This window comes from Pollicipes pollicipes, unplaced genomic scaffold, assembly GCF_011947565.3.
Source record: "Pollicipes pollicipes isolate AB1234 unplaced genomic scaffold, Ppol_2.1 Scaffold_7231;HRSCAF=8579_pilon_pilon_pilon, whole genome shotgun sequence".
NCBI lineage: Eukaryota > Metazoa > Arthropoda > Thecostraca > Pollicipedomorpha > Pollicipedidae > Pollicipes > Pollicipes pollicipes.
The window spans coordinates 38346540-38362759 of NW_023597034.1; the positions used below are offsets into that span (position 1 = coordinate 38346540).

The 16220-nt window shown below is 51.4% G+C and overlaps 1 protein-coding gene across 1 annotated transcript in view; it reads left to right on the forward strand.

The window, feature by feature from the left end:
- Positions 1 to 16220, forward strand: part of Nep1 (M13 family metallopeptidase neprilysin 1) — a 42142-nt gene that overhangs the window by 24974 nt on the left and 948 nt on the right. Inside the window, exons 7-13 of the mRNA XM_037234557.1 lie at positions 3738 to 3949; positions 5532 to 5625; positions 6099 to 6221; positions 8140 to 8322; positions 12596 to 12764; positions 13517 to 13636; positions 15041 to 15237. Of these exons, the coding sequence (XP_037090452.1) occupies positions 3738 to 3949; positions 5532 to 5625; positions 6099 to 6221; positions 8140 to 8322; positions 12596 to 12764; positions 13517 to 13636; positions 15041 to 15237 (1098 nt within the window). The remainder of the gene's footprint in view (positions 1 to 3737; positions 3950 to 5531; positions 5626 to 6098; positions 6222 to 8139; positions 8323 to 12595; positions 12765 to 13516; positions 13637 to 15040; positions 15238 to 16220) is intronic.

Genomic DNA, 16220 nt, shown 5'->3' on the forward strand with positions numbered 1-16220 from the left:
CTTATTCCCCACCTCGTCACACGGCGAAGGAGAAGAAACTTGGCCCTTGTATGTCTGTGTGTATGGATGGACGCACATGTGTATATGATACATGCACGCGTGTAGGTGTACATATATGTATATATACATGCACACACACACACACACACACACACACACACACACACACACACACACACACACACACACACACACACACACACACACACACACACACACACACACACACACACACACACACACACACACACACACACACACACACACACACACACACACACACATATATATATATATATATATATATATATATATATATATATATATATATATATACGGGTGTGTGTCCGTGTTTACATTATACAAGTATTTGATCCTAAACCGCTCCATAACATGGCTCTTCCGGATTTGCCTCCAGCACGCGAAAGTAAGACACTGTAGAAAAGTTACTTGTGCATCAATAATGAAATCAGAATGGACAATTATCATCAAAATACTAAATACACTATTTGCACGATCAAGATACCAAAACCAAAGCGACTCAAAACACCAAGAAGGAGGGCAAGTAGTTGACGTTAATTTAAAATTATTGGCCTTGAGCACTCGAAAGGTGCGCTCGATGACGAATGCTGTTCTGGTGCTGTTCTTTGATTATGCTGTCCTAAAGACCGACAACAAGTCTGTTAGACCAGTGCTCTGACATCTCCCTGCTGCGCTGTCGTGGGATCCCAGCTGACCTCGGCATCAGCAGACCTTTATCGGGAATGAGACCGGGCCGAGCTCAAATGGCCAGGCGACTCCGTCCCGCCGCCTTGTAACGAGCGGCCGGCGTACGCGCCAAGAATCCGATGCTGTAGTTTCCTCCGGCCGGGGATTACGGCACATCTCGGCGGCTCCAGCGTCCACAGCCTCCACAGCCACGCCATGCCGATCCCACGGCTTACAGCCTGCTTTTGCCCGTCGCCATTCGGCGCACGGCTGCCTCACACTTCGCCGCGCGCCATCGGCTGCTGGCTGTCTGGGCCGGCTCCCCGAGGCTGCCTCACACTTCCCCATACGGCATCGGCTGCTGGCTGTCTGGGCCGGCTACCCGAGGATGCCTCACACTTCCCCGCACGCCATCGGCTGCTGGCTGTCTCACACTTCCCCGTACGCCATCGGCTGCTGGCTGTCTGGGTCCGCTCCCTGAGGCTGCCTCACACTGCCCCGTACGCTATCGGCTGCTGGCTGTCTGGGCCGGCTCCCCGAGGCTGCCTCACACTGCCCCGTACGCCATCGGCTGCTGGCTGTCTGGGCCGGCTCCCCGAGGCTGCCTCACACTGCCCCGTACGCTATCGGCTGCTGGCTGTCTGATCCGACTCCCTGAGGCTGCCTCACACTTCCCCGTACTCCATCAGCTGATGGCTGTCTCACACTTCCCCGTACACCATCAGCTGATGGCTGTCTCACACTTCCCCCTGCGCCATCGGCTGCGGGCCGTCTGATCCGGCTCCCTGAGGCTGTCTCACACTTCCTTGTACGCCATCGACTGCTGGCTGTCTCACACTTCCCAGTACGCCATCGGCTGCTGGCTGTCTGGGTCCGCTCCCTGAGGCTGCCTCACACTGCCCCGTACGCTATCGGCTGCGGGCTGTCTGATCCGGCTCCCCGAGGCTGCCTCACACTTCTCCGTACACTATCGGCTGCGGGCTGTCTGAGCCGGCTCCCCGAAGCTGCCTCACACTTCCCCGTACGCCATCGGCTGCTTGCTGTCTCACACTTCCCCGCACGGCATCGGCTGCGGGCTGTCTGAGCCGGCTCCCCGAGGCTGCCTCACGTTTCCCCGAACGCCACCGGCTACTGGCTGTCTCACACTTCCCCGTATGGCATCGTCCGCGGGCTGTCTGAGCCCGCTCCCCGGGGCCGCCTCACACTTCCCCGTACGCCATCGGCTGTTGACTGTCTCACACTCCCCCGTACGGCATCGGCTGCTGGCTGTCTAAGCCGGCTCCCCGAGGCTGCCTCACACTTCCCCGTGCGCCATCGGCTGTTGACTGTCTCACACCTCCCCGTACGGCATCGGCTGCTGGCTGTCTAAGCCGGCTCCCCGAGGCTGCCTCACACTGCCCCGTACGCTATCGGCTGCTGGCTGTCTGAGCCGGCTCCCCGAGGCTGCCTCACACTGCCCCGTACGCTATCGGCTGCTGGCTGTCTGAGCCGGCTCCCCGAGGCTGCCTCACACTTCCCCGTGCGCCATCGGCTGCTGGCTGTCTGGGCCGGCTCCCCGAGGCCGCCTCACACTTCTCCGTACGCCATCGGCAGCTGGCTGTCTGGGCCGGCTCCCCGAGGACAGCGCCGTCACTGCCGGGTGCCTGGTGCTCGGACGGCCGTCAGCGCCGGGCTCGCAGCCCGGCTCGGGCTCCGACCCGGACGGGCCCCGCGGCGGCGGCCGGCTGCTGCCGGAGGGTCGGGCGGCGTGGCTGATCTGCAGGTGCCCGTGCGGTGGCAGGGTCCAGACCCGCACAGGCGGCGCTGATGTACCCAGCTCCACCGCTTATGAGCAGATTAGGGGGCCGCCGCTGCCCTGCTTAGCATGCGAGCTTCCTGCCGTGCGCCTGTCAAATTAACGAAGTCGAAGCTTTTAGTCGTCGCGTTGCGTGGCAGATGACGATTGTACGTGGCGACCAATCCTGTCACAAACCATTTGTACGTACCATATCACTGGACTTTTAATTCCGTCAAGGTTCTGTGTGTAGGTGGCGAGTTGTGTCATCGCATTGTGTGCAATACTATTTCACGGAAGCATTGGCACTGGGCTACCAACTTAGACCCAATTTCCCCGTCGTTTCCCTTGCTTACGTAAATTTTAGCGGTATTTATGACAGAATCCTGACATCTCTCTATGTAGATCTCACGCATAGCGGTCAAGAGTAGGCAACGTGACGCAGTCGGGACGGAAGCGGCGTAGCCACCGTCTCACGCGTCTGCGACACTTCCGGTGCGACGCGCGATGGCCCGTGGCGTGAGGCCGCGTGTGCGGTAAGCCGGCCGATGGTGGCCGAGCTGATAGCCTACTCGTCGCGTGACGTCACGGACTCACTAGGCTGCCACGCCGCTGACAGGCGGGCGGCACGCGCACACGACTGGCACCTCTACCTGGGGGAGGGGAGGAGAGGGCGGGAGAGAGAGAAAGAGAGAGAGAGAGAGGGAGAGAGATGGAGAGAGAGAGAGAGACAGAGGGAGGGAGAAGGACATATATATATATATATATATATATATATATATATATATATGGTGTGTGTGTGTGTGTGTGTATATATATATATCTCTCTCTCTCTCCCTCTCTCTCTCTCTCTCTCTCTCTCTATGCTCTCTCTCTCTCTCTACTCTTCTCTTCTCTCTCTTCTCTCTCTCTCCTCTCTCTCTCTCTCTCTCTCTATCTCTCTCTCTCTCTCTCTCTCTCTCTCTCTACTCTATACATATATATCTAGTATCTCTCTCTATACATATATATCTATATCTATATCTATATATCAGCCGCGCTCTCCCACCATGGGAGACTATCGGTGAGACCCTCGGTGGCACGGTGTCCACATTACTCTCAGCGGGTCTATCGACCACTCTGCCAATAATCGGTGCGCTGACGGACGTTATCGCCACAGGACGCTTCTGCGGGATGTGTATTGATGGACGGTACGGCCAGGGCGCGGCCGTCCGGGACTGGGCGCCGGCTGACAGACTCCGCTCCTGTGCGGCAGGCGTCCGTGCCGGAGGCTGACCGCCAGGACACGGGCGCCATCTACACGCGGATGCCGCTGCACATCCTCACCAACTCCGTGCCGGGCTTCAACTGGCGCGAGTACCTGCAGAGTCTGCTGCACGTGCCCATCAACGGCAACGAGCCGGTGGTGGTGTACTCGATGCCGTACATCCGGGCCGTTGGCCAGGTGGTGATGAACACGGAGCGCAGGTCAGACTCTCGGTGTGTCAGGGCCGCAGCCGTCGAGCTCGGTGTCAGTGGTGGCGTGCATGCTTCTTGTGCGGGACTGACAACAGACGTGATTCATGTGTGATTCAGGGGCAATTAGAAACAAAGTCATCAGAAAAAGGAGCAAGCTGCGGTTCAAAACATCGCTCGCCAGGTCTAATGTTTGAAGACTTGGAACCGCATATCAACGCAAAAGGGGCTGCGAACAACATGTTATTCACTGATTGAGGAGAAACTTTACCGTGCGCCAACAAACCCATGACATTAAATGATTGATGCTTGCAAGCACTTCATCCCGTGATCAATGCAGGATTCATGGATCATCAGCCTGCACAACCAAAGTTATGTCACTGACAGCGTGATCGCAGAAACTAAACATGGCACTCATCAGCGACTGTGGTCTTCCCATGTGGATTAACTCGCTACGCCTGACCTCTGCAGCCTCTCTTTCCCCTCTACACGTCTAAATGTGAAGGCTGAGTTTAGTTCTGAATAAATCACATGAAAATGAAATTGTACAACCCGTTCGCCCTGCGACATGTCCAGTCTGCGCAGGGGGACATCTCCGAGATATTGGTCATAGCTTAAACGTATTGAAAATGGAGACCAAAAGCTTGCTTTCCCTCTGCAACTTCTTATTGCAAAATGTCAATACCCTCGCAGACAAATGGCCACGTTAGACCAGTGACATAGCTAAGGGCAAATCTTTGGGGCATGACCTCCCCTGGAGGTGGCGGGACTCCTTGGGACCCAAGTCCCCAGCATTGTCTGGGAGTTTGAGGCGTCGGTAGAGGTTCTAAAAAAAACCGGGTTGTTCAGGCATTTAGATGGGACGCGCATCTAAAACGGTCCCAAATCTTAACAAACCGGGTCCCGACAGCGACCTAAGTGGGCCCTGTGGCTAGGAGGGCCACCAGTCCCTTGCTGCGCGAAATCCACTGGCGTTGCTGTTTTTATCATTGCCAGGCTGCCAAACCACTCACTCGCTTTGAAGTGACATAAAAGTTTAAGCTTCCTACTTTGTGCTGACACTTAGATATGCGCTCATTCTGCCAAGTCCGCATTGTTATACATTATTTAAGTCATGCACCAGCTCAGTTCATTACAGTTGCGCTATTCTTAGATCTTGAAGAACATCAGAATTCAATTAGCCGTGCGTCACAAACTCCGTCATGCGCTATTCATGGTGGCGAGTGGTCATATTTGACTTATTTTATTAAAACTTCTTCAGAATAGAATTACCAAAGGAGAAGAACGTAAAAATTGTTATTTCTTTACCGTATCCCTTGTGCCTTATTTACATTGTTCGCAACAGAAGTCCGTCCACAACTGATTTTCATCAAACCACGGGGTTTAATTACCTGAATGTGTTATGCTATTAACAAAGTGGAGTGCACCAGCGCGCCAAACGCATACAGTGAACTAAACGAAGCCCTAACGCACGGTAAGGTCTAGCGTTATCTTTGTGCTGTGTCGGGGTTAATGCGTAGAATGCATTGCGAAACAAATGTTGTTCCAGTACTACAAGTTTCGTATTTGCTTTGATATAAATCACGTGTTCCAGGGTTATTGTCAATTACATAATGTGGAAGCTGGTGAAGGACACCATACAGTACATGACGCCCCCGTACCAGAAACTCCTGGCAAAGTTCAGGAAGGTAAGAATAGCAGGATACCCCACTATGACTTCACTGTTTTCGTCACGGTTGGCATGGGAGAGTACTGCTTTGATGTACTCATGCCAATATGTGTGGATGAATACTTTGGGCGGAAAGATAGGCGCCCACTGACTGGTCCTCGATGCGATGGGCACCACTAACAACATGACAATTTGACGAGCGAATTTTGCATAGATGTGTAAAAGCATGAAATGAAGCACTGCTTTTGCGAGCGTTTAACTCTGTTGAGTTTAGTTTTAAAAGTAATATTATCGCTATGTTCTGCCTTGACTTATTCATGATGTAAGAAGGGCTCTTGTGTTAATTTGTGCCCATCACTGGGATGTGTATTGCTTTTGTCTACATATGCTTCTATGAAGCGCCCGTCCCGCCAGTTTTGCTCTATGTCTGATGACGTTCGGAGCATGACGCCACTTGTCATGATTGATGACCTGCGGTGACCGTGCTGGCAGGTGCTGCTGGGTATACCGTCGGACAGGAACCGGTGGAACCGCTGTGTGGAATGGACCAACAAACACTTCGGTATGGCAGTCGGCGCACTTTTTATCAAGAAAAAGTTCAACCACGAAAGCAAGGTAGGCGCTGAAACAGTGGCTGCTGGACCGACCTAGAAACCACTTTCGAATCATCACATCACCGAGACAATGGAGATCTGTTTGTAGCGAAAGATAATACATGCAGGTAGACTAACCGACGCATTATTGCATGCATAAAACTAATATATATATATATATATATATATATATATATATATATATACATATATATATATGCATACATGAATATAGATGCATGCATATATGGAGTGATATGTTGATAGAAAGTAAGATTGAAAGATAGATAGATAGATAGATAGATAGATATATATATATATATATATATATATATATATATATATATATAGATGAATAGATAGATGGACAATAAATGGACTTCACGTGGTCATCCATCCACATGTGTATCATCTGTCTCTCTATTTTTGTTTTTCATTGATCTGCCGGGATGAGGGATGCGCAAATGAGCCGGAAGCTGAACGGCCGATGCGATGATTGTAAACCACGCATTTAAGATGAGAAGGTTTAATTGAGACCTTACAAGGCCACAAGCATCGACTTGGCCGCGACCAGTATGTGAAAGGTATCCTGGCACTAAGAGCGATAACTACAACCAACGGACCAACGGAGTGAGAGTCGTCGTTCTCTTGCCATGAGAGGGTCTTGGCTGCATCATATTTGCCTCCGTCGGCCTGACCTCTGACATCTGAAGTACAAAGCCACGAGCGTACACAGTATCCTTACAATTACACCGGTAGTGTGTTCCTGCTACACTGTCAGCGCCATCGGCGGAGCAGCGCCATCCGTGTCGATCGCACCTCCCAGTGCAGGAATCAGGAAGCCGTGCATAATCTCGTGATGATATTACGCATTCCCCCACGTTCAACGAGCGAGATAGGGTAGGGTAGGGTAAAACCGTCCAGGACCGCCTAAGACGTCTTAGAACTGAGCTCAAACGAGCAATTTACATCTCCAGTGGGCTTTTTCGTTAAGCAGACTGCGACTCAGCCCATTTGTGACGCTCCCGATGCACCTAAGGACGGCGTGCTTCTGAAGTCTTATTAATTAATGGCTTATTGTCATAAGAGGCGTACCTATGCACTTGCCCGACTGTTTTTGTGTCGCGTGTTGTTGTACCAGTGCCCGTAGCGGCCCGTTCCCGATCTAGCAGCGGTCTAATGGCACGTGGCGGCCTTTACCTTCGATAATCGACGTCAGAGGGGGCAGCGCTAACGACGGCACTGTGTAAACGTGCTGATGAATGGTCCCTCGGCGACCGGGCGGTGGTTACCGGTCAGTGGTCCGCCTGTGGCGCGCTATAAGAGGCGCAGTCAGGGGGAGGAGGACACATGTGCTGGTGACCTCCCCCTCACACAACGAACGTGGAGCTACGGAAAGAACATGACTCCAGCGCATTAAAAGGTCCTGAGCAGCAGACCTTCAATCATTCACGACAGCACAGTAAATGTATCTAAAGCATCAAAACCATTAGGGCCGCTCAGAAAGAACGAGAAAGACGTGGCGGGGCCTTCAGCGGCTGCCTCCAGGCGGGGCAAATGAGATCTGCTACCAGAGCCTTTATGTGACCCCCCCCCCCCCCCGTCCCTCTCTCCCGGTTGTATTCAGGCCCCTCCCAATGAAAATCCTGTGTGCGCGCTTGCGCGCCACACGCGGTCCCTTGTAGGCGCTTGCTGGTGGGTTTGGCAGATTGATCGCTAGATTATGTATCAACACATGCAGTTACCGTGGTGATTATCGTCGCTCAAACCCCCACGCATGTTGTAGTAGGCGGTAACTATAGCCTGGCGGCGCATTTACTTTCATGCCACTCGCGTGCCCGGGTTGACCCATGATGCGATTATTGCCGTACTAACGTGAAGTGTGATGGACTACGCCACGCTCCAAAACACGTTCTGACGACATGCTTCTTTCCGGGCAGCGGACGGCGCTGGAGATGATTCACACGCTGCGGGAGGCCTTTATCGAGCTGCTGGAGGACAACATCTGGATGGACGACGCTACGCGAGCTGTTGCTCGGGAGAAGGCCATGGCCATGAACGAGCACATTGGCTACCCGGAGTTCCTCACCAGGCCGGCCGAGCTCGACAAGGAGTTCCAGGGGGTACGTCCGACGGGCGCTCCTAGGAGTGCCAGGGGTAGGTCAGTCGGGCGCTCCAAGGAGTTCCAGGAGTAGGTCCGGCGGGCGCTCCAAGGAGTTCCAGGGGTAGATCAAGCGGGCGCTCCGAGGAGTTCCAGGGGGCAGGTCCGGCGGGCGCTCCAAGGTGTGCCAGGGGTAGGTCCGGCGGGCGCTCCAAGGAGTTCCGGGAGTAGGTCCGGCGGGCACTCCAAGGAGTTTCAGGGGTAGGTCAGGCGGGCGCTCCAAGCAGTGCCGAGGGTAGGTCAGGAGGCCCTCGTAGACAGGGGACTTCACGAACATTTAATTGGGTTTCACGTCAGTGATGTCAAGTGTCATATTGTCAAGGACGAAGAGTAAGGTCATCAGAGGTTGAATGTACTGTTCCACGATTGTATGGTGTTCTGAACTGGGATAGTCATTTTCAAGATAATTGCCGGCAGGTCACAGCTATGCTCTTTTTAAGATACCAAATTCTCTTGTCACGGAACTAAACGCACGCGAATTTGCGTTGACCATTTTGTGCCGCCTGATTGAAAGTGATCTCAATATATAGGACGTCATAGAAACGTGACACGGGCGCCCGTACCTCAGCGATCATGTTGGCCATTGGTCAAGAATGGTAGACCATCGGAATATTCGTGGCTGGAGTTTGTCAGCCCGATTCGTTGCATCGACAGACAGCAATCCGACTAGCTTCCAGTTAAAGCTGCTGATTGTATGCCTCGATGACGAACGGCGTTTTGTGATGCATAACATAGACATTTAGGCAGCACTTCTAGTTATTACAGACATGAAGGTGAGGATTAAATGATTTGAGAATAGCGCCGCAACAGAGAATGCTGCTGCAAGTGGCAAATATGTCATCACAGAAAAATATACAAAAACACGGCGAGAAAACATCAAAACACAGGCACATGCCGCGAATAAAATAAACCTAAACGAACAAACACTAGCGTTGTGTTGTGCTACTTTAAGTAGCAAAAGTGATTCCGTCGTCCGCTACAAGGGCAATTCTGGCGTGGTCCATCTGGCAGCCACTCTGTGGTCATAGGAACGTTACTTGGCGTGATCAAACAATGACATTTTGAAGAACAAATTGACTAAGCAGACTTTTTTGCAAATTAGTACCGTCTTTTGCACTGAGAAGCATACTTATATTCAGAAGTGACTTCTTTCCCTAATATCTGGTACTTTACTCAGCATCTGCAAATGTGGAACGCTCATTAAGCTGGGTCAGACATGTCAAACCGTTTCTATACATGAATTTGATGAAAACTGCATTTTTCGAATACGTTTTTATGATCTACGATCTTCCAAACATTTTGAGCGTCGTCTGGGTGACAAATTTAAAACAATTAATCGGTTTAATGCTACGCTGGTTCAGAGCAATGTATAGCAAGTAAGTACCCATGTGTATTGTTGGGGTATTGATTGTTGCAGCATCGGTAATTTTGAGTTGTTCAACTCGATTTCCTTATAGGTGAATACATGCAAGCGGTGTTGACCTTCCAGAGTTCAAGCAAGGTCATGACCTTGAATTGGCAGAAGCTCCATGCGGCATGTGAGCTACCATGCCCAAACCTATGAAGGCAGTTGCAATATGTGAATAGTACAGCCAGAGCACGCATGATCACCCTTGGTCTTCATTAGGTGATACGGCATAGGCATAGATATAATGATCAGTGTTACAATATCGTGGAAGGCTCGGCGGCCCTCTTTGACCTTGCACAGGTCGCCCAGATAGTTTTGAAGCGTTAGTTATCTGAACCAGCTCACCATATGGCGGCTCAATGCGTACCAAGCCGACTGTCGTGTATTGCGTCGTCGTAACACGGTTGATTGCCATGTGATGTATAGTGGAGGGATTTCCCCTGATAAGCTGGTTTGACCTGTGAAAGGTCAAAAGCATATGACCCGAGTTATTCTCGAGTAAAACATGTTTAAAAATATGGTGACGTGTGTCCGATGATGATAGCACACCTGTCTGCATCAGAACACAATATAAAGTTGGCATGACCTTAATGGCTTAGATTGGCATCAGAGATCATAGATCGATTAAGAAAGAAAAGAAGTACAGTTCTGGAGCTTAGGCGGTGATCAACGCATCGGTCGACCCCCGTGACTCCGCATTGTACAGTATGGCAACTACCGGTGGTGGACTAAATATCGTGCACTCAATACCGGCAAATACCTTTCGTCCCAGTTAGGATACAGCCTGTTCAAAGTCATAACCGTGACCTGAAAGGTCACGTGCTGGCCTGAAGCTACAAAACTGGATATACGCGGATAGCTTGGACGGCGAGCAGCACCTGGTGTTTTCCGCGATGCTCTCCCGTAGCCCGAGCGTTAAAAGGGGCGTGACATAAGGCCCCTCGTCGGTTTAGGACGTAAGATGGACCCGTGGGGCATGGGTATGTACATAATTCATTGTTGACGGCTAACAATTTCAGGAAGACATTTTAAAATACATTCAGTAATGCTTGTATCATTCAGATCGAGAACATGCAGTAGTGTTTTTATGACACCCAAATGTAATGTGCGCTTGCAAAGCCAAACTAGACCTTAACTTGGTTTTTGGTTGCTATTTTAATGTTGTCCCCCCGCATGAGGAACCCTGCGTACGGCCGTGTTTGTGCTCATCTGTTTAGAAGATTCGTGTGTGGATTACTATCGTTTTATTGTGTGGCACTAATCTCATGAATCTGTCCTAAGGCAGGCCATCTCATCTTCGCGACTTTATACCACATAAACATTTATTTATTAGAAAACCGTCAGACGGTTCGGAGGCATGTTTACCCCAAACAGCACCGAAATCCAAGTGTTTAGCTCATTCGTATGCTTCCCGCGCGACCTAAAGACACGTGACTGAATTACGAGCGCAACAATTCGAATTATCTGCAGCGAAACGGAACGATCAAACTTACATAAGTCATAGGCATTAACGCCACACATTTACAAGGCAACCGGGGAAGAGCGATGGCGGCGGCGAAACGACCAAGACAGTTCACTGCGGCTGCTGGCGGCGGTTGGGGCGTCCCCTGATCCGGGACTCCTCAGCCGCCGCCAGCGGTTGAGGAGCCCCTGATCCTCTGTCGGTGCGGTCCGCGCCGTGGTCGACAGTGCTCTGCCCGAGCCCTGACCGGACGGTGAGCCCCGGGAGCCGGCATCTCTGTCAGACAATCCAAACACGCTATGCATAGGAGATCGACTATCGACCAGGGAAGTGACCTTGACCCCGAGGGCGCGGTCCTGGCCGGGCCCGTCCCCCCCCCCGCGTGCTTAGCGGACGTGCGGACGGAGGTGCGTGCGTGTATGCGCACGTGCGTGCATGAGGACGTGAGTAACAGCGTGTCTGTCGGGTTAAGTGCCGGCGTGTTTTGGGACGACGGGAGGAGCGACGCCGCTGGCCGGCCAGCGAGAGCCAGGGTCGTCGTGTTCGCCCGGTCCGGCTGTGGAGGCTGGTCCAGTCCCAGGCCTCACTGCCAGCTGCCTAAACGACCACGGGAACGACTGTGAAGGGACCAGCCGAACGATCACAGCAACGACAGCCGCCGGCTCTGCTCCGAGCGGCATGCGGATGGGGGTAGTGCTGCGCGCTCGATTGAATCCAGGCAGAGGGGGGATAGAGGGGAATGAAGAAGGGAAGTTAGAGGCAGGGAGGCGAAGCCAGGGAGAGGCATTTTTTGGTAGAGGGGTGAAGAGATAGAGAGAGGGAGAGTAATAAATCGACGAGTGTGACAGTGTGGGGGGGAGAGGGAGAGAGAGAGAGAGAGAGAGAGAGAGAGAGAAGAGAGAGAGAGAAGAGAGGAGAGAGAGAGAGAGAGAGAGGAGAGAGAGAGGAGAGGAGGAGAGAGAGAGAGAGAGAGAGAGAGAGAGCGCAGGAGACTGCAGCGTCCTTGTTGCTATGCTATGCTGAAGAAGGCCAAGTCCAGGTCGACCCTGTTGCCATGGCGATCTAGGTCAAACCCTGAGGGCTTTGCCCGTTGGCTCCCACCGGAACGCGATACTGCAGACCAGGTCGGCGGCACACAGCTTCCTAGATGGTGTGCAGCATTATCAGAACCTCGCACAGCATAAACATGTTTTTTACTTATGTCCATCCAGTGTTAACGGGTCATTAGCACCTGGAGGTGGGTGTCTGTTTTGGGGACCTATGTATGTGTGGTTTACTCCGTTTGTGCCATAATTTACCGTTCGACATTGTTGTTCCACCCGTCGGCTTCATAGTATTTTATAACTTGCCACTGACTGCTTTCAGATCGATGTGAGCAACAGTTCGTTCCTGTTGAACATCTTCCGCATGCTTAAGTACAAGGCACAACGGAACCTGAGCAAGCTACGGAAGCCGGTGACAAAGAACAAGTGGTCTACCGAGCCGCCAGTGGTGGTTGTCAACGCCTTCTATAACCCTAACAAAAACGACATTGGTGAGTCGATATTTCTCATATGAGTGCAACGTTGGAAACCATGCGTATGGCTATATATTGTGTGTATGTGTGTGTGTGTGTGTGTGTGTGTGTTGTGTGTGTGTGTGTGTGTGTGTGTGTGTGTGTGTGTGTGTTGTGTGTGTGTGTGTGTGTTGTGTGTGTGTGTGTGTGTGGTTGTGTGTGTGTGTGTGTGTGTGTGTGTGTGTGTGTGTGTGTGTGTGTGTGTGTGTGTGTGTGTGTGTTGTGTGTGTGTGTGTGTGTGTGTGTGTGTGGCGCGTGCGTATGCATGTGCGTATGTGTGTGCATGCATGCGTGCGTCCGTGTGTCCGTGCATACATGTGTATACGTGTGTGCTAGTACTCTCAAGGCTTTATCGTCTCCGCATCGTATGACATCAGCGATCAGGATAAAGTGACAGACTGTCTGATGTATTGACTTTCGAACATCATATCAGTGTATTTGTCATCATAATAGCGCCATAATTATGCATTATCAGCTACAAGGCATGCATGGTGAACTCTTAGTTAGTAACAACAAATGATGCAAGCATAATGATAATATCACTTTTCCCTTTGTACACCACATAACCGCTCGCTTCTCGAGTCCTCAACTCTTGTGATTTCGCTGCTCGGCTCGAGCAGTCGTGTTTCCATGTCTCCTCACTGGACAGTGCCGCACTGCCTGCGTGATCCGCGTGCAGTGGCGCCGCCCTGCCTCCCGACGCCTGACCTGGCAATGGCGCTTTGTTCCAGTCTTCCCCGCTGGTATCCTACAGCCGCTATTCTACAGCCAGTATTTCCCGAAGTCACTCAACTACGGTGGAATCGGCGTCGTCATAGGACACGAGATCACACATGGTTTTGACGACAAAGGTATCCACCTCGGTCCGTTTGGTTGCTTACCTCACTTCGCTGGAGCTAAGATGGAATATGCTAGGCTGAGCTAAACTGAGCTGAGATGAGCTGATCTGTGATGACGTGAGCTGAGCAAAGCTAAAATAGGCAGATCCGAACTGAACTAAGTAGGAAGACCAAATGTACCGACAGGTATATTTAGTCCTTTAGTCCAGGACCTTGACCTATCAGTAACTGCGTTACTTAACACGCGCTCGAGTGGGGCGGGTCAACTTGTCTCCCCAAAGGTTTTTCCAAAATGGTTTCCGAACGGTGCAGCGTAGTCGCGCCAAATTTTGCGTAGCTGTAGACAATTTAATAGCGGATCGTTCGGCATAACCAATTTAGATGCACCTTGTAAGTTCGCTGAGCTATGGCAGGTCAAAGTCAGGCCATGGTTTCAGCGAAGACAATGTCTAGGGAATCGTTCATTCTGATACAACAACGAAGTGTTTGACGGAGCCATACATCTCTGAGATGCTTTCTTAGGCACCACAAATATTGAATGAGCAAATTGCATTGACCAAAGGTCAGGTATAAAGGTCAGAACAAGGTCAAAAGCAACCTGATTTATTACTCTAGGACTTGCTGTATGGGATAGTTTCTGGTGCGTATTTCAATTTATTGATGACAGGAACCGCATTATATATCTTCCATTGACTTCTTGGAGGTCATAACAGGTCATTGATCTAAGATGACCCGGGTCGACATTTTGTTTTAGGAACCTACTGCCTAGCGTAATTTTTGTCGCTTATTCAAATGCAAAACTGAGAGCAGTCTTGTATGATTTTGGTCACCATGACCTTCAAAAGGTCAAACAAGGTCACTAACCTCCAATGGGCTTGTGATCCTTTTCTTAGATACAGTGTTCTATGTTCTGGGGGCACTTCGGAGACCAATCTGGAATTTTACCTTGTTTGACCTTATTTGACCTGAAGATCATGATCTAGGGAGCTGAAACGTAAGTTCAAATACAGGTCAAGACACCCTGTAAATTTGGTGACTCTAGCCTTCTAAGTTCCCGAGATCTTAGTGAGGTCAAATTGACCGCCCCCACTCGAGCGAAGGGTATCTAGCCGGCCACCCGGGCGCGTGTTAAACTACCTGTTCAATGAACTGCGTTACTTGGGCGGACAACCCCGATGAGTGTTACATGTAGTGTGCTTTTACACAGCTGGCACGACCATTTGTATGCAGTGCACGCACAGAGTGGCTCTCTTCTGACAACCACTTCTTAGGAGTGTTTCCTCACACGGGCCATTTTGTGGAGTGATCTCCACCGGAGGACTTTCTGAAAGGATGTTTGCTCTCCGCTGGTGAGCTCGCGCTCTCGGGACCCTCTTCTGCGGTGAAGGAGACGCCCTCGGCCGTCGCTGCCCGTAGGACGACAGTTCGACAAGAACGGCAATTTGAAGCAGTGGTGGGACAACGCGACCATTCAGGCGTTCCAGAAGCAGACTGAGTGCATAGTGAAGCAGTACTCATCGTACCGGCTGGAGCAGATCGGCCGCCACGTCAACGGCAAGATGACCCGCGGAGAGAACATCGCCGACAACGGCGGCCTCAAGCAGGCCTTCAGGGTGGGTCATGTGTGACAGTGGCGGGCTCAAGCAAGCCTTCAGGGTGGGTCACGTGTGACAGCGGCGGCCTCAAGCAGGCCTTCAGAGTGGGTCATGTGTGACAGCGGCGGCCTCAAGCAAGCCTTGGGGGTGGGTCGCGTGTGATAGCGACCGCCTCAAGCAGGCCATGGGGCTGGGTCACGTGTGACAGCGACGGCCTCAAGCAGGCCTTGGGGGTAGGTCACGTGTGACATTGGCGGTCTCAAGCAGGCTTAGAGGGTGGGTCTCGAGGGCCCACATGATTGATTCACAGCACATGGTGATCACGAGTGATGCAGGTAGGCAAACGAGAAGTCATGATATTTCTCTGATGATGTTTTAAGTGGTATCTCGTTTTTAAATGAAGAGCTGCAAATTTGTGTTTCAGTCACTGAATAATGTTTGTTGGTCTTTCCGGGATATTTGTTGTCGGGTAGTGACCATGTTAAGCTTACAAAATTAATTCACTGATGGCTACATCAACTATGTTCACGTGGCCGTAGTTTGGCATTATCGGCAAACTTCATGCTCTTGATTGCCAAAAATGCCAGGAACATCTATGACTTCATACAACGTTCGGATGGGGTGCCAGGAACGTCTTGATTTCAAACAACTTTCAGATAGGGGTTGTTTGTATCGAACCCGAGTTAACAAACAGGCTTTACATACCTCTATCTGTTCTGCATTTGATTACCTGTATCCGACATCGAACTAAAAAAGTACGAATTTTGCTTCTCGAAACACATAGTCTTCATTTTTTGACCATCCAAGAACGTTGCCCATGTCCAGAACTCACATCGATAAAACATGGCCTCAAAGAGCTTTTTACCGATGTCTTTTTCTCACCGTTACTGCAACAAAACCATGTCGGACGCGTATGTCGGATCGTTGCTCCAGTCGGCAGGATACATGACGGTCCTGATGACTAGTGTTCCCTCAGCGACCTGCCGAGCCGGGCCGGCCAT